The sequence below is a fragment of the Diabrotica virgifera genome, chromosome 4 (genome assembly GCF_917563875.1).
Source record: "Diabrotica virgifera virgifera chromosome 4, PGI_DIABVI_V3a".
Lineage (NCBI taxonomy): Eukaryota > Metazoa > Arthropoda > Insecta > Coleoptera > Chrysomelidae > Diabrotica > Diabrotica virgifera.
The window spans coordinates 138,338,923-138,356,296 of NC_065446.1; the positions used below are offsets into that span (position 1 = coordinate 138,338,923).

The window sequence follows — 17,374 nt, forward strand, 5'->3', positions numbered from 1 at the left end:
GACCTCGGTATTTGTTCTCATTCAGTATTGATTAGTATTCAGTTTATAATCAGGTCCAAAAATTCTTCTGAGGATTTCTCTCTCAAAACATCTAAGATTTCTTTCAATTGCTTTTGTCAGTAAAGGACCTGAGGAGTCAGATCAACAAAGCATCTGCATTGTCAAGATGTCTGCGGGAGATAGTCTGGTCAAATCCGTATATGCGCACAGATAGTAAAATTAGAATCTATAAGACTTGCGTCCGACCGATCATGACATATGGCATAGAAGTGCGCGAAGACACCAACAAAACGAAACAGATGCTAAGAGTTGCCGAAATGAAAACCCTAAGAACAACAGTGGGGAAAATAAGAAGAGACAGAGTGAGAAATACAGCTATTAGAGAGCAATGCAAAATTCAAGATATTGTAAGATGGGGAAGGCAGCGCAACAGGATGTGGTACAAGCATGTAAGACGAATGGATGAGAATAGACTCCCAAAAATTGCCCCAGAAAACAACCCGACCGGTTCAAGACCCCGCGGAAGACCACCTAAAAGATGGAGGGATAGCTGGTAATCTACCTCCTAAGAAATTAACCAGACGCAGCTTCAGAATTAAACAGATCGAAAGATCTCCAAGAAGTAAGAGAAGAAGAAGAAGCTTTTGTCAGCGTCCTCATCTCACGCTTATACATGAAAAAAAAATCTAATAACTGTTTTATATAATATATACATATATTATCCTGTTTTTTGATGTTGGTGTTAGGCTCTTAGATTTAATAGTGTTGTGGAGGCTCTACAAATATCTGTTAGATATTTAAAACTCTCCCCTCTTTTAAAGTTATATGGGTCTATTGTAACATTGTGTCCTATTGTTTGTTTGGTTTTCTCTGCATTGACCATTAGACCAGTTTTTTGGCCCTACCTCTAATTTATTGAAAGTCTCCTTCACATTTGTGACTGTTTTTCCCACAATGTCAATGTCATCCACGTATGCTAGTAGTAATTTTAGTATATTTACTGTCAGTAGTTCTGTTCTAATTGTGCTGTTCTTTCTACTTTATTAAAAAGTTCTCTCTGATGAAAGCTAACGAGTTTGAAAACGGTAAAGGTGTTTATGGCACTCTCTGAACGAACTGAAATATAAGACGTATCTTGGTTTCGTTTTACAAAGAAATTATTATTTTATATTAGATTTACTCCTGAGTATTCGGGATCAAGTTTTCGTTGGAATTTTGCCACGCTGAACAAGTAGGAAGTAAGATGCAATTAGATCCCCTCTGGCCTTCCTTTTTCAGCATTCGGTTGGTTTGTAAATTGTAGAAACCGCGAAGGTGTTACCAGGAACTTGGTATCAATAAAAGTTTTATTTTTAATATTATTATTAATTTTATTAAAATAAAACTTTCAACTGCACATATAACAATTCAGAAGAGATATAAAAAATAAAGTCAATAGATTAAGAGAGAAAGATAAAACAAAAACTTTTTTCATACTTTTTTTATTATCAAATAATATGTTTCGTATACAGTTTGTCAAAATTTTAGTACATCTGTAAAAAATTATTTATTTGCCATTTTTATCTTAATCGTTCCAATTTAAACTTTGTTTAAAGCATCACAGTCTGATTTAATAGCGTTATCGATGGCCTCGTGGAATTTCAATGTTGCTCTCTTAGTGGTTGGGTTCTGACAAGAAGCATCTACGTGTCCTTTAACACAGCTCTTCACTTTTGGTAACATGCTGAAAAAATATAAGGTGATGTTAGCAACTTGCACTTATACATTATACATTATACGTATAAATCAAGAAAATCTCATATGATTTGAGGGACAAAAATTGTGAAGCTGGTGTGCCTGGGCTTTTCACAGGAAAAGGTGACTTCTAGACCCCCAACTACGATTGAGAGACAATCTCCAAGCAGATCTCTAAAAAGTAGACATCCCATTTGACAATAGACGGAGTAAATTGTAAAAAAAGTTGTTCAATCAGCTAAAAACCATCGAAGGTTGAAGACAAGCTGGTAACGAAGGGCTGAAATAATTTATCAGTAAAATTGAGGAAGATGTAAGTGGAAAAGCATCCATGAATCGCAAGGAGAAACCTAAGCGATTTAAAAATTTAATATATTTCTTAAGTCAGAAACAAATTCTGATTTTCACCTGTACCCCATCCTTCTATAATTTGCAAGGAAAAAAAGCGATAAATGAATAGACGTGGGAAATCTACGATATGCATTCCATATCAATATATCTAGATGAAGATCAAACAAATTTAGATTCCTAGTACTCAATTCGTGAGTAAGAACGAAGGTAAATAAAGACAGTTAACATTTAATTTCATTTCAGAGACCATCACTATCTGTATATGCCATGCACATTTCGATCTCTTGATCTGTTCAGAACAGTCCATAGTGTGCTCTGAGCACACTATGGGCTGTTCACAACCTTTTTTAGACACACATCTGGATCAACATATAATATCGTATTTGAGAACGTGTTTCACTATTTTTACCAGTAATAACAATAAGTTAAAAAATACTCACGAACAAACGAGTGACTTCGATGGGAGCTTGTTTCTATTTGCGACGAAAACATCTTTGATTTCACTACAAGCTGGGACGGAGACGAATTCCTTTTCCATGAAACATGGGTTGAATAATTCTGTAAAGAAAATAACCTTTATTTAGTCTTGCTTAATAAAGTTATAGTGTAATGTTCTTTGTAGTAAATACTGTATTATTGGGAATAAATCACAACTTTAATTAAAGATATCGATTTACACCACTGAAATGGTTTTTACAATGATATACAGTATGATGCAAATCTATGAAATAATTCATTATTTCAGAAACAGATGACTTTTACAAAAATCTTAAAATACATCAGTTTTAATTTTTGACTTGTAATCAAATGGTGTACATTCGAAGATTTTTTTAAATAAAAACAGATGTGACAGGAAATCTCTTGTGAAATGTGTCCTAATCGCCTAATTGTTTTTATCTGAATCTGACGATTTTATTTGGAGATTAGAATTGATGATGTGTATGGGTTCATATACGAAACGTTTTCTGTTCTTCTTATTGTAATGCCTATGCGTTTCAAATGTTTGCACACTGCTGCTCTGAAAAAATTTGTGGTTGTTGTGTTGAACCTCGTACGTAGATTTTTTAGCCAGGAAATTCTTCGCCTTCCTGGTCCTCGTTTTCCTTCTACTTTTCTCTGTAGAATTAGTTGCAACCTTCCACATCTCTCACTTTTCCTCATGATGTGACGGAGGTATTTGATTTTGGCTGATTTTATTGCGGTTCTCTCTTTTTCATTCTATAAGTCATTTCAAAAAGAGCTCTTTTTCATTCTGTATTCTTAACATTCATCAATTTTAACATCCTGATTAGTAGAGTGGTCGATATAAGATCTTTTCAGGATTCGAAGAAAAAGCCACATTTCGAAAGCCTCAATTTTCTTGCAGGTAGCGTCTGTGAGAGTCCACGACTCAACTCTATACAACAATATAGGAAATATATAACATCGTAGTAACCTGATTTTTATGGGTATTGATAAATCAGATCTTGCTTTCTCTATCCTACATTTGATTTCTAGGGAAAGGTCCCAAATGCCACTGACGTTCGTACCAAGGCATGTGTATGTTTTTATTTTTTCTTTTTGTTGACTGTTCACACTGACTTATTCAAATCGCTGTTCCTTCTTAGAGTTTTCTGCCGTTTTCCGTTAAAGAGGTAAAATATTATTGTACTTGTTTTTAAGAAACGTTAAAACAAAATAAAAATAATATTCTAAAAGTTTATCTTACCTAATAGTTCTTCAACAGTGGTGTGGCAAGCTTCATCTACAATGGCAGTAATAATTTTTTGTCCCAATACTGGAAGGTCTTTGGATTCCTCTGGTAAGCAGCTAGTGATGAGGTCGATGAGTGGTTTGGAGCATTTTGCGAGGTTTTTCTTAACAAGTGAGCAGAAAGTTTCTGATCCTAATTCAATGTCGTCCATACATTTGTCGACTTTTTCAACTACCTCCTAAAAGGGATTAGAATGTATAAAAATTGTGGATCGCTGTATATATAATGAACGTATTGAGGAGTGTGACAAAAGCATTTACAAATCTATACCGGTTACTTGATACTGGGGAAGATGAGACAAAGATATATAAATAGCCAAACATAGAACAAAGAAAGCAAAAGATTATAATCAGTTTAGATATATCAGAAATGATAACAATAAAATGCGAGTTTACGAATAGGATATCAAAAAGCGATGGAAAAAGTACTTTGACAATTTAATGAATCAAGAAAATGACAGATATCCAGTTGAAGTATTGCACACAGTAACAAAAGACAGAAGTTGTTTAAGTGCTTCAAAAAATCCGAGAAAAAGAACCATGGACAACAAAAACAACAAAGAATCTTGGACCAGATGATGTTTTTGAGGAAGTATGGAGAGCTTTAGGGAAGATAGAAAAAATGACCTAACTGGTTAATTTAATAAAATTATGGAAGTGGCAGACGAATACCAGACGAATGGAAAAGCAGTTTACAAAAACAAGGGAGATAAAATATAATTTATACTAATGCACAAAGTATAGTAGTATAGAAACGAAGTATTCGATAAATCAGTTTGGTTTTTGGTTATACAAGACAGATCAACAACAGATGTAATTTTAATAATAGGGCAGCTGATAAAAAAATACAACAACAAAGAAACAAATAGTCATAATATTATTCATTGATTTTAAAAAGCATATGACAGAGTTCCTAAAGAGAAACTGTAATACAAAAAGCGAAACTATAGGATAACATATACTGGTGTTTAATGTATGCTGTTGATATAGAATCGGTAGAGAGTACCGTAAGGGATTTTGACCAAAACTGAAACAGTGCATACAAGATCTTGAAACAAACAGTTTAAAACTTAGTAGGATAAAAAGAGAGTATTTGGAATGTTAAAATAGATGAAACTGGGTCACATCAGGAAAGCTAAAAAGGGACTTGATAATATGGAGAATTTAATGTTACACTTGTCTTTGCCAAGTAGAATTAGTTCCGTTTTTTGTAGATGTTCCAAGAGAACTGTGTTAACTATTTCATGACGTTTAACATTATTTTACAATAAATATATTATTTAAGCTTGATCTTGTCGTGGAATTATCTATAATTTATAAATAGGCTAAAATTATAACTTACAGCTATTTTAAACGAGATTTCAAAATTAGTTACTTACGTCAATTTTGTCTTCAATATTTGGACACTTGTCCTTAGCTTTTTCGGCCATTTTTATAACATCGAGGATGATGGTGCTGTTGAATCTTTTGTTCAACAACTGTGCAATTTCGGCAATGTCTTCTTCTGAGGAAGAGCTGCTGCTGCTAACGGATGCAGCATGGGTAGTTCCTATATAATAAACGTTTTTAGAAGATTTACACTAAAAACTAGTAATTCTAATATATAGGAAAATGAAGTAAACATTGTGAAGAAGAAGGCAGTAATGCTCAATTAAAAGGGATAATTAAATAAAAGGGAAAAAATATAAGGAAGAATTATCACGCAACACAAAATCAGGAACAGATAAACTAGAGCACTCTGTCACGCAGACGGCGTCAAGAAAAGACAGCCCAAATAAAGTCCAATATCATTATATTCACCACAAGGAAAAAATAGATTCTTAGAAAAGAACAAGCTCAATATAGATTAATAATCGTTGATTGCATCGGTTACTACCGAGTAACTCATGAAAGAAGTGGAGGATTTCACTTTTTATCTATGATGACCTAGAAGATACGAGGATAGAAGTGAAAGATCAAGAAAAAAGCCAATAGATTGGAAGGACGGACGCCTATAAATAGCGTAATAACTTATCGTAACATTTAAAAAATATGAAAAAGGATGGATATAAGATGCCGCCGAAACATTTTCCCATGTACAAAATACTAAAAGAACATTTAACCCAGAAATCCTTTCTGAACCGACTACAACATTGGCTCAGAACTATTAAAGAAATAAATTCCGAAAATAATATATTTTGATACTAAACGAAAAAAATACGATTGAAGATAAATGGCAGTTTTCCGGAAAGATGTTACATACTACCAATTAAAATTTACTATTATACTGTATATTTATCAACTTTGAGATAAAGAAGAATATAGAACATTAAATAAAAGAATTTCAGCAAAAATTAGAAAGATCTAAGAAGATATAATACTAATGTAATTAATAGTAAAAGACACAAAATATTTAAAGATAATGAAAGGCAACTCATACAAAGTAAACAAGAAACATGCGGCTGAAAATAAGCCGGAAAAACTGAAAAACAGGGATTAAAAAGCAACAAGAGAAATATTAATAAACAAGACATTCTGAAAATAACTAGAGACTTTTATAAAGACCTCTATACTAGCAAAAGACCACAAAACAATTTCTCGACAAGGGCTCTCATAGACCAGCAGGGAGCTGAGGTATTTTTACTGAATAAATAAGTGTAGATATTCAGAAGAAAGAATTTTCTGTAGCTGGCTGTATACCATTAATTATAAGTTTTAATTAAAAATTATTTTCTGTATAAAAGGTGGTATATTTATTTAAAAACTCTTAAAAGGGCTACAAATACCACAAAACCTTTTTGCTCTCTAAAAAGAGCATCATCCTTGTTATAGGCTTGACATGCGGAGCCTCCCAAAAATACAGAGGTTAAAACTTTAATGTTGACTAAGCGTCTTATAACGTACTTTTTCATTAAATAAGTAGACCGGGCAGTATCGTCGCCCCCGCTAGCGAAATTATTCCGGTTCGATTTTTTTGCACAAACGTACTCAAAAAGAGGTCCTTATAACATATCCACAGGGTGCCGGGCGGTGCCGTGGTCGAAAAATTGTTTAAACAATTTTTGAAGTTATACTTCTTTACCGACGATAGAGGGTGAATTTTTATATATGTTAAAACCTATCAGCCCGGCGCATGCGCATTATAACTTTGTTCTGATTGGATGTTCAAATGACATGTCAAAAATTATCCGATATGGCAGCTGTAGGACAGCTGTGGTTTGGAGGTAAAGGTAAAGGTAAACAAATGTATAATATATTAGTTTTATTGTTGTGAGGACAGAAACAAAAAAGTTTATAATATTGTAGTGACTTTTAAATAGTTTTTAAAAGCAACAGGTACGTAATAATTGTTAATGTATCATGGGTATAAACCTACCTATTTGATCTGCCAAAATACATAGTATGTAATACTTTTATTTATATAATTTGATTACCATCAAAATTTCTATCAATATTCACCTAATATATTGTTTTCTTACTCTATGTTTTGTTGTATTTTTTCAATTCTAAATCATTTCAATTCAAAATTAAAATAATTTGATCAATTTTCAAAATATCAAAATATCACAAGTTTAATCCGTTTAGTTAGTCGATCTTCGTAAATAATGACACATAGTGTCCGTGGCTAAGCGTTGAAGGCGAATGAATTCCAATACCAACCGCGCTTATCAGCGCTGGTTCGAGTCCCAATAGAAACTTTTTTTTTTTAATACATTTTATGATTGTAAGTATATTTATTATATAATTGTATTTTCAGAAAATACGTATTTAGTTAAAAAAATTTTCGACAATAATTAATGTTCAGACATCATTTGTGGCTTGTTTAATGTGTTTGTGTGTGTTTTATTCTTTATTATTTTAATTTTTGCCACTGTTCTAATAAAAATGTTTGAGAAGTAGTAAGTATAAATTAGTTTAATATTTAAACAAAATATAAATAAAAAGTATATTAATTTCGTTTAAATCATATAATAGAAGTATAACTTCTTACGTGCGTACAAAGTACACACATATTCTTTTTTTAAACAAATTCACAAAAATATGTTTTTTATTTAGAACAAAATTTTTTTAGATAAATTGACTTATTCTGAGCAAAAAAGGTCTCTTGTCACTTTTTTCTAAAATTGATTGTTGTCGAGTTAAATGCGATTAAAAATTTGCAAAATGCGAAAATGGCCATTTTCCAGGCTTAATAACTCGATTAAACATTATTATTATGAAATTCAAAAAGTCACCAAATCAAGTTTCAAATCCCGTCTTCAAGGTCCTGAAGAGATTTTTGTCATTATTTTATTAGAAAGCTGTTATTTTTAAAAATCAAAAATGAATAACCATTTTCAATTTCGTTGCAAAACGAAAATACAGCCGAACCATATTCCAGTCCAATCAGAGAGTGCTGCAAGCACCTCTACCGGTTTCGAAACTTATTAGTCTCTCATCAGGAAGCACATATGCTGCTCTCCCTGATCCAACATTGCATCGTTCGTTGCAATTCGGGACTGCACGCTGGGGTTTGTTTTGGTTGGATCAGGGAGAGCAGCATATGTGCCTCCTGATGAGAGACTAATAAGTTTCGAAACCGGTAGAGGTGCTTGCAGCACTCTCTGATTGGACTGGAATATGGTTCGGCTGTATTTTCGTTTTGCAACGAAATTGAAAATGGTTATTCATTTTTGATTTACATTTACTCTGTGTGGAGTATGAAGGGAACCAGTCTCGTTGGAACTTTACCGCGCTGAGCAGATGTGACGTGAATTGTAAATTGTAGAATTCCCTCATCTTCCTTAGTCTCAGCATCCGTATGGCTTGCAAATTGTAGAAGCCTCGGAGGTGTAACCAGAGAAGGTTCCCATTGTTTTCATTCTGGTGGGATATGTTATATGCCATTAGAGTGAAAACTTAGTCTTCTGTTATTTTTAATTATTAACAGTTAGCGCTATAATCCAGGATGCATCGTCACCCCCGTTAGTGAAATTATTCCGATTCCATTTTTTTGCAGAAACTTACTCAAAACGAGGTCCTTATAACATATCCACAGGGTGCCGGGCGGTGCCGTGGTCGAAAAATTGTTTAAACAATTTTTTTTAAACAAATTCACAAGAATATTTTTTTATTGCGAACGATTTTTTTAGATAATTTGGGTTATTCTGAGCAAAAAAGGTCTCTTGTGATTTTTTTCTAAAATTGATTGTTGTCGAGTTATATGGCCATTTTCGCATTTTTCAAATTATAAATCGCGTATAATTCGACAACAATCAATTTTAGAAAAAAATCACAAGAGACATTTTTTGCTCAGAATGTCCCAAATTATATAAAAAAAATTGTTCGAAGTGAAAAAATTATTTTTGTGAATTTGTTTAAAAAAATTGAAACAATTTTTCGACCACGTCACCGCCCGGCACCCTTTGGATATATTATTATTATAAGGACCTCGTTTTGAGTAAGTTTCTACAAAAAATGGAATCGGAATAATTTCACTAACGGAGGCGACGATAAATCCTGGACTGTAGCGTTAATTGTTAATAATTAAAAATAACAGCTTTCTAATAAAATAATGACAAAAATCTCTTCAGGACCTTGAAGAAGGGATTTGAAACTTGATTTGGTGACTTTTTGAATTTCATAATAATAATGTTTAATCGAGTTATTAAGCCTTGAAAATGGCCATTTTCGCATTTTTCAAATTTTTAATCGCATATAACTCGACAACAATCAATTTTAGAAAAAAATGACAAGAGACCTTTTTTGCTCAGAATAAGCCAATTTATCTAAAAAAATTGATCGAAATGAAAAAATTATTTTTGTGAATTTGTTTAAAAAAAATTGTTTAAACAATTTTTCGACTACGGCACCGCCCGGCGCCCTGTGGATATGTTATAAGGACCTCTTTTTGAGTAAGTTTGTGCAAAAAAATCGAATCGGAATAATTTCGCTAGCGGGGGCGACGATACTGCCCGGTCTAAAGTGTAGCTTTAAAGAAAGTAAAACCAAGGTAAAACCCTTGAGTACCTGGTGATGAACTCGTTGGTGGCAAACTTTTTAATACATGATTAGATGAGGGTACTATTCCAAACGCTTGGAACAATGCTGTGATAGTTTGTTTACAGAAAAAAGGTGATATTACTAAATTAGAAAATTATAGACCCATCAACCTCAGGATATTTATGTACAAACATTTTAAGAAAATCTTATCGAAAAAAGCAAGGCTGTGGTTTCCAATAGAAGCTGCTACGTATATCGTCACGCCGCCGTAGGAAAATTATTCATTTTCGTTACTTATAATAAACTTTGAAGCACAAAAATGTTCTTACAACCGAAAATAGTTAAAAAAAGAGTAATTCTAAAACAAATTCAAATTATGGGGTGAATCTAAGTGACCACTGACTTAGCCGGTTGTCTCCAATAGAAGCCGCATGCTGCCTAAAGCGTGTATTGGAGACCATTGACTAACAGCTAACTTCATTTCTATCAGCAAAGAACAGGCAGGCTTCAGGGCAGGATACAGCACAAATTGCTATTTGCATCCCATAAAGATATTAATTGAAAAATGCATTGAATCATTGTTCCTTGCTTTTGTTGATTAGAAGAAGGCTTTTGAATGAGAAGAGAAGAAGAAACACAGAAAATTCAGCTTAGGTCGAGAAGTAAGACAAGGAGAAAATAGTTCACCAAAATTGTCCAAGGCAGCTGTAGATTCAAGATCTAGCGAGGAAGCGACCCAGTGTAGAGAATATTGAAAGAAACTGAGCAAAGGCCTGTGACCAGTAGTAGACGCAATTGGCTGAATGATGATGAAGACAATATACATTTGCTTCATGCAGAGATTTTTGCAATCGATATAGCAAGCAGGACATGCATATGAGGAGAAGATAATTTTGATTTTTACCTCATCCCCAGTAGCAAACCGTGGAAATAAGGCAATAGGACAAAAGAGAAATGTTATTTGAAATATGTAGAAACAAAATTTGAAATATGTATTATGAGAAACAAAACATCTTAAATTTTAGAAAAATTTTTGGTACTGAGGTGTGTGAATATTATGTAATGTATTTAAGGTAGGTACTTACCAATGGCAACTACAAATGCAAACAACACGATGAATTTGTTCATTTTGGCTTTTGGACCAGTAACTGAAAACAATGAACAGACCAGAAGTGTACCCTAAGCTGAGTTTGCTTGCCTTTATATATTGTACACCAAGAAAAAAAATGTATTTCTTGTAAATAATACAAAGTTTATGTAACTGATGGATAATTCCAGAATTTTGTTGATAAATATAAGAGAAACATGCACTTTTTTCTAGCCTTGCGATATGTAAGTTTAAAATTGTTATTAATAAGATAAAATTTAAAGATTATGCAGTAATTTTAAAAACAGAAATAATTAGTAGTTAGAAATCTAGTATCCAGGCATGCAATTTTTTAAAGATAGACGTACTTTATGCTTATTTTTTATTGTGTATCGTTAGATAGGGTTAACTTGGTCAATGTCTGCCAGTTTCAAAGAGAAACAGCTATCAATTTTTCTTTTCTCAGAGATTAAAATTGTTCATATTATACTTATATAGGATATTTTAGCGTATTAATTATGTTTTTTAAGACCGACCAGAATATGTACACTCTCTGGATAATTTTTTGTCCAGAAATTACCACTTTGCCGGTCAAGACCGGAAAGTGAACGTTAGGGACTGGCAAAAGCTTTTTCCGGTCCCTATATTTTATTTTCTAATCGGTACTTCATAACACAGACTGCCTTGATCCCGTTACGGACTATTTATTTGACAGAATAAACGGCTAGTGTTCAACCCAAGTAGTAGGATTGCATTATGTGGGAAAAGCACCTAGCAAAATCGCCTCTTATCTTAAATTAGAAAATCCAGGCGAATTCACAAGTCACTGTTATCGTCGAAGCTCAGCAACTCTACTCGTAGATAGAGGAGGTGATATTATAAATTTAAAACGGCACACAGGATGGAAATCCTCTACTGTAGCAGAAGTCTACCTTGAAGATTAAAAAAAAAAGTTGATATAGCAAACAAAATCAATGGATGATATTCCAAAAATAATGACAAGAAATTAATTTTGTCAATACCGCTACAAAAAATATAACAATCCGAAGCATTTCAGACACGTCTTACCTTCAGATATTTAACAGTCACAATTGTACATTTAAGATAAATATTCAAAAGTAATGTACCTATTTATTAAATTTATGCAGTTATATTCAGTATCTAGTCTTAGCATTTGTTAATCATTTTATCATATAAAGTAAAATAAAATAAAGGATTATATTTACATCAAAGTGTCGGTCTTAAAAAAATATTGTACGTCACACGACCGAAAATTAGTGTTTTTCACGTCTCCCCAATCTAATTGACTCGACCTGAAAAGTACCACTTTCTGGTCTTGTAACCTAAACTAACGAAACAATTATTGGCTTTAGAATCCTTGGAAAACTTAAACAAATAAAGGATTGCTCTTGAGAAAAATTCTGAACACTATCATTTTTTAAACAAGTTTTTAACAAAACACATTTTTTACAGAAACCACAGAGGAAACCGTTAAATGTGGAAAATACTCACTTTTCTGGCGCAACATTTATTGAATATGAAGCAAAGATTAAGCTGAAAGCTAAACGTGTATTTTAAGTGCTCATTTTAAGGAATTAAAGGTTGAGCTTGATCAATCTACATACACCCCGACCGGAATAGAGATAAACGTGAGCATACTTTCTTTGACTCAATTATAGTCAAATTCTTTAACAAATCTCGAATTTTATGTACAGTGGGCACTTGTTTCTGTTATAATGTATTAATGTAGCACAAAATTTGTAAGAGATTTGTTGAAGAATTTGACTATAATGTAGGTAAAGAAAGTATGTACGAATTACGAATCTTAAGAGCATAAAAAGTGTAGCGGGAGAAATCTATAGTAAATTCGAATGGGCTATTAATAACTTTATTTCATATAACTCTTCTGAAGAGGATGATTATGTAACCAGCTCGTCTATAAATACTGGAACATTCATACTATCTATCGTATCAAAAATTAGGTCTGGATCCCGCGTACCAAAAAAAAGTTGATTAATAGCAAGCTGAAAATTTGTTAATAGCTTAACGGTGTCTAGTCGGATGAACTTTGATGTACGGGAACACTGGAACAGGGTAATTGTGGAACAGGTTAAAACTTTGGAACGTCAAACTACGAAAACGTCTCATGTATTTTGTTGGACAGAACTTCCAATTCATTTGTTACCCTTTCATTAAACTCTCGTGCAAAAATCAGAGTGCTGGACACAAATGGAGCTTCGCAGGACACAGCACCTGACTGAAGGATAAAAGATGGAACCAAGAAATGCAACAATTGAGGCCATGGTTAGGAAGGACAAGAAGAGGAAGGCCACAAATGAGATGGGCAGATGACCTTAAGAAGATTGGAAGAAGCAGAAGAAGATTACAAGAGGTAGGTGCTTATTAATGTTAAATAGTACATATTCACAAGTTGGAGCAAACGTAAAAAATATAAAGACATATGGATAAACAAGGTGGCAGAATGGAGTCCAAGAGGAACAAGGAACAAGAAGGAGAGGACGACTGAAAATATCATGGAAAAATGAAGTCGACGAAGCCATGTCGAAGAAAGGATTGGAAGACGGAGACTGGGAAGATCGTGAAAAATGGAAGTATGGCTGACGGAAGGGAAGCATCGCTAGCTGTGGACAACCCTTTATATACAATGATAGCGCGCTAATAACCTGCAAAATATCACAAAAGATGGATAACGTAATACATTGCGAAACAAAAAGAGATGCAACTAGTGTAGGTGGAACTTATCGTTATAAATGTATAAATTAACATTAGATAATTTCCTACCTTTAGACGTACCAGAGGAGTATAACAACTGTAACTGTGACAGTAGAATTTTATAAAATATTTCTCTCACAGACCTCTAAAGGTGGGAAACTATGTAATGTAATGTTAATTATTTATACGCTTATAACGATACTTTCCACCTCCACCTAGTTTCATCTCTTTTCGTTTCGCAATGTATTATGTTTTTCATCTTTGCGTTATTTTGCCGGTTATTAGCGCGCTCATCACTGTATATTATGTATTAAACAAATATAGTAAATAAATTGATATTTGTTACCAGAGAACGGCAGTTCTTGCCAGTTGCGCACACCAACACCCTCCTACACGGGACACTATACCGGGTGTCCACTTATATTTTCCCTCATTTTAACTGCCTATAACTTCTAAACGGCTCAAGATAGAAATATGCGGTTTTCGCTGAAATGCTTTATTTTAGTAAAAGTTTTGTCTGAATGGACTGAATTTTTTATATCGCTTTCAAATACGAAAAGAAAAATGGCGGATTCTTGAAAAAACGTTGTTGACTTTTTTTTAATGGAACACCCAGTATATTTTTTTGTAAATTGAAAGAAAGGTCATTTACCTATCCAGCGATATAAAGTTTTTCAAAATCGGTTGTCAAATCACTGAGTAATTAATTTTTAAAATGGGAGGTGCAACGTGGATATCACATACCTAAATAACATAACTAAGCAAAATACTATGTTATGTGATTTCCACATTGCATCTCTCATTTTAAAAATTAATTTCTCAGTCATTTGACCACCGATTTTAAAAAAAATTATATCGTTGGTTATGGAAATGACCGTTTTTTCAAGTTTTTAGGTAAATGAATATTTTTTATGTCGCTTTTAAATAAAAAATGGCGGATTTTTGAAAAAAAAAACGTTGTTGACTTTTTTTATTGAAACACCCAGTATGTTTTTTTGCAGCTTGAAAAAACGGCCATTTACCTGTCCAGCAATATTAAATTTTTTAAAATCGGTTGTCAAATGACTGAGCAAATAATTTTTAAAATAAAGGATGCAATGTGGAAATCACATAACATAATATCAATTTGCTTAGTTATGTTATTTAGGTATGTGATATCCACGTTGCACCTCTCATTTTAAAAATTAATTACTCAGTGATTTGACAACCGATTTTGAAAAACTTTATATCGCTGGATAGGTAAATGGCCTTTCTTTCAATTTACAAAAAAATATACTGGGTGTTCCATTAAAAAAAGTCAACAACGTTTTTTTTTTAAAATCCGCCATTTTTCTTTTCGTATTTGAAAGCGATATAAAAAATTCAATCCATTGAGACAAAACTTTTACTAAAATAAAACATTTCATCAAAAACCGCATATTTCTATCTTAAGCCGTTTAGAAGTTATAGGCAGTTAAAATGGGGGAAAATATAAGTTGACACTAGAGTCGAGCGCTGTTATATGGAGAAAAATGAAATAATAATTTTTACAACCGCGGGGTGCGGAATCGATGCTACTGTGGGAAAGGATTGGAAAAGTTATTTGTCATTTTTTTATATTATGAAGCTAACATCTGCCCCAACGTGATTCAAATTTTGAAATCTGAAAAAAAAAATTTTTTTGCACTTTTACCTACGCGGGGTGCGGTATCAATTCGCTTCTAGGATATGAATCGAAAACTTCAATAACACTAATTTCTATTTTTATCAGAATAACTGCCCCAGCGCTACTTAAATTGATCTATTTTGAATTTCGCGCCAACCCCCGACCTAACGCTGCAACCAAAGAGTTATAACCTGTCACAGGAGTCGGCCTTCACTCTCCCACTCAATTTCAATTATAAGTAAGTAAGTAGAACACAAAACAACATTGGCTAGAATTATTATAGTTTTCCATCATAAGTATATAACATTATTGATTCCTTATGAAGGCAGGAAGGACGAAGACGGTTACAAAGAGAAGCTATTAAAGGTTGGTGAGGATAGCAAGAAATTGTTTGATATTGAAACTTGCAAATGTTTAAGAGTTCAGAGATTGCAACTGTCCTAGAAACCGAAAGATTCCAATACCAGAACGAAATTTCTTAATCGACCAACGAACTGACCATAAAATAATGATTAATAGTTTAGATCGTGAAGCGACCAAAAAAATTGAGATAGATTTACATAGATTACACCAACAAGAGCAACGTGAAGAACAAATAGTCTTGCAAATAGGGGTGGAATCCATTCCTAGTACTTCTAGATTACCTACAACTTCAAAGATACGACCGAATGTTCAACAGCCAGATACATTAAACAAAAACGGTGAAATTGAGGACTTCCAATCGCAATCGAATATTTCCACTTCTTCACTCACAATGGCTGAAGTCACATTTCCGGTTGTTGCCAGAACATTAGATCGTTATGGGGTGGCAAATCGTGCTGGAGTAGCAATCATTTCTGCAGCTTTCCACCACATTGGTCTCATTACTGAAAACGATTCATCACGGGTTATAGACAGAAATAGAGTTCGAAAAGCTCGTTCTAAAGCTAGGACTACTTTGTAACTCTATTCTGACATTTCTTTCCTCGAAGTCTATCGATGTAAATCAAAAAATGGCTGTTGGTTCTGATGGGACTGTCGTTAACCAAGGAAACAAAGGTGGCGTTATTCGTTTATTGGAAATCAAGTTTCCACCTCCACTCCAATGGTTCATATGCCAACTACACGCCAATTAACTGACATTGCGTCATCTTTTTCAACATCTAGATGACACTAGAAGTGGACCAAAAGGTTTCACAGGTCCCATTGGCGAGGCAGTTACTAACTGTAAAGTATTACCCATTGTTCCGTTTCATGCAATTAAATGTACGTTGCCCGATATTACCAAATCGTAACAGGAATTAAGCACAGATTAACTATATCTACTACAAATATGTCAGTATATCAGTAGTGGATATTGTGATGAAAATTTTGTGAAAAAAATATCCTGGTAAACTAATTCACCCTAGATGGTTGACAATGGTTAATCGGATATTGAGATTATATGTCTCAAGCGAAACTCCGTCAGAAAACCTAATTATACTAAGCACATTTATTGTAACTGTCTATGCTCCTAGGTGGTTCAGAATCAAGACCAGGCCAATTTGTATTTTTGGTTCCAAACATTTATATGATACGATAAAACTGTCGCGCTATTTGTCAAACCACTTGAAGAATGTTATTGTCCCAGTCATACAGAGAAATGCATTCTTTGGACATTCAGAGAATCTACTACTAGGAATGTTAGCCGACAAGAGACAGTACGTCAGAGAAGTTGCAATTGCGCAGAATATTGAAGATCAGAGAGACATCATACATAGGAGCCTTTCATATTTTCCAAGTACCTACTTTAAATATGGATGCTGATGATTGCCTCGATATGATAGATTGGAAAACACAAGACAGAACCTCCACTGACGAAGAATTTAAGTACCGAAAGGATATCTCAGGCCATCATAGGCCATCACGGAAAAATTCCATGTTACACACAATCCGCTAAAAGGTAGGTCAAATTAGTTACAGAAGCAAGTGCTGTCCTCTGTGGGTCACGGAGGAGAGGCGGATTCATTAAGAATAAGCTCAAATCATGCCTTTTTATGTCTAAATTTGATACTAAGAAAGACTATGGTTCACAATGAGTTTTTATGTTATTCTTCAATTTTTAAGCATATTTTTTTTACTTTATATTGACT

General features: G+C 33.5%; 1 protein-coding gene across 1 annotated transcript; it reads right to left on the minus strand.

The window, feature by feature from the left end:
• Positions 1-1,344: 1,344 nt before the first annotated feature.
• On the minus strand, positions 1,345-11,054 carry LOC114339672 (uncharacterized). The gene is made up of 5 exons (XM_028290339.2): positions 10,884-11,054; positions 5,217-5,386; positions 3,794-4,016; positions 2,526-2,643; positions 1,345-1,723 (listed from the first exon to the last, which is right to left on the minus strand). The coding sequence occupies exons 1-5, from the start codon at positions 10,924-10,926 to the stop codon at positions 1,579-1,581; spliced, it is 699 nt and encodes a 232-aa protein (XP_028146140.1). The 5' UTR covers positions 10,927-11,054; the 3' UTR covers positions 1,345-1,578.
• Between the last annotated feature and the right edge of the window lie 6,320 nt (positions 11,055-17,374).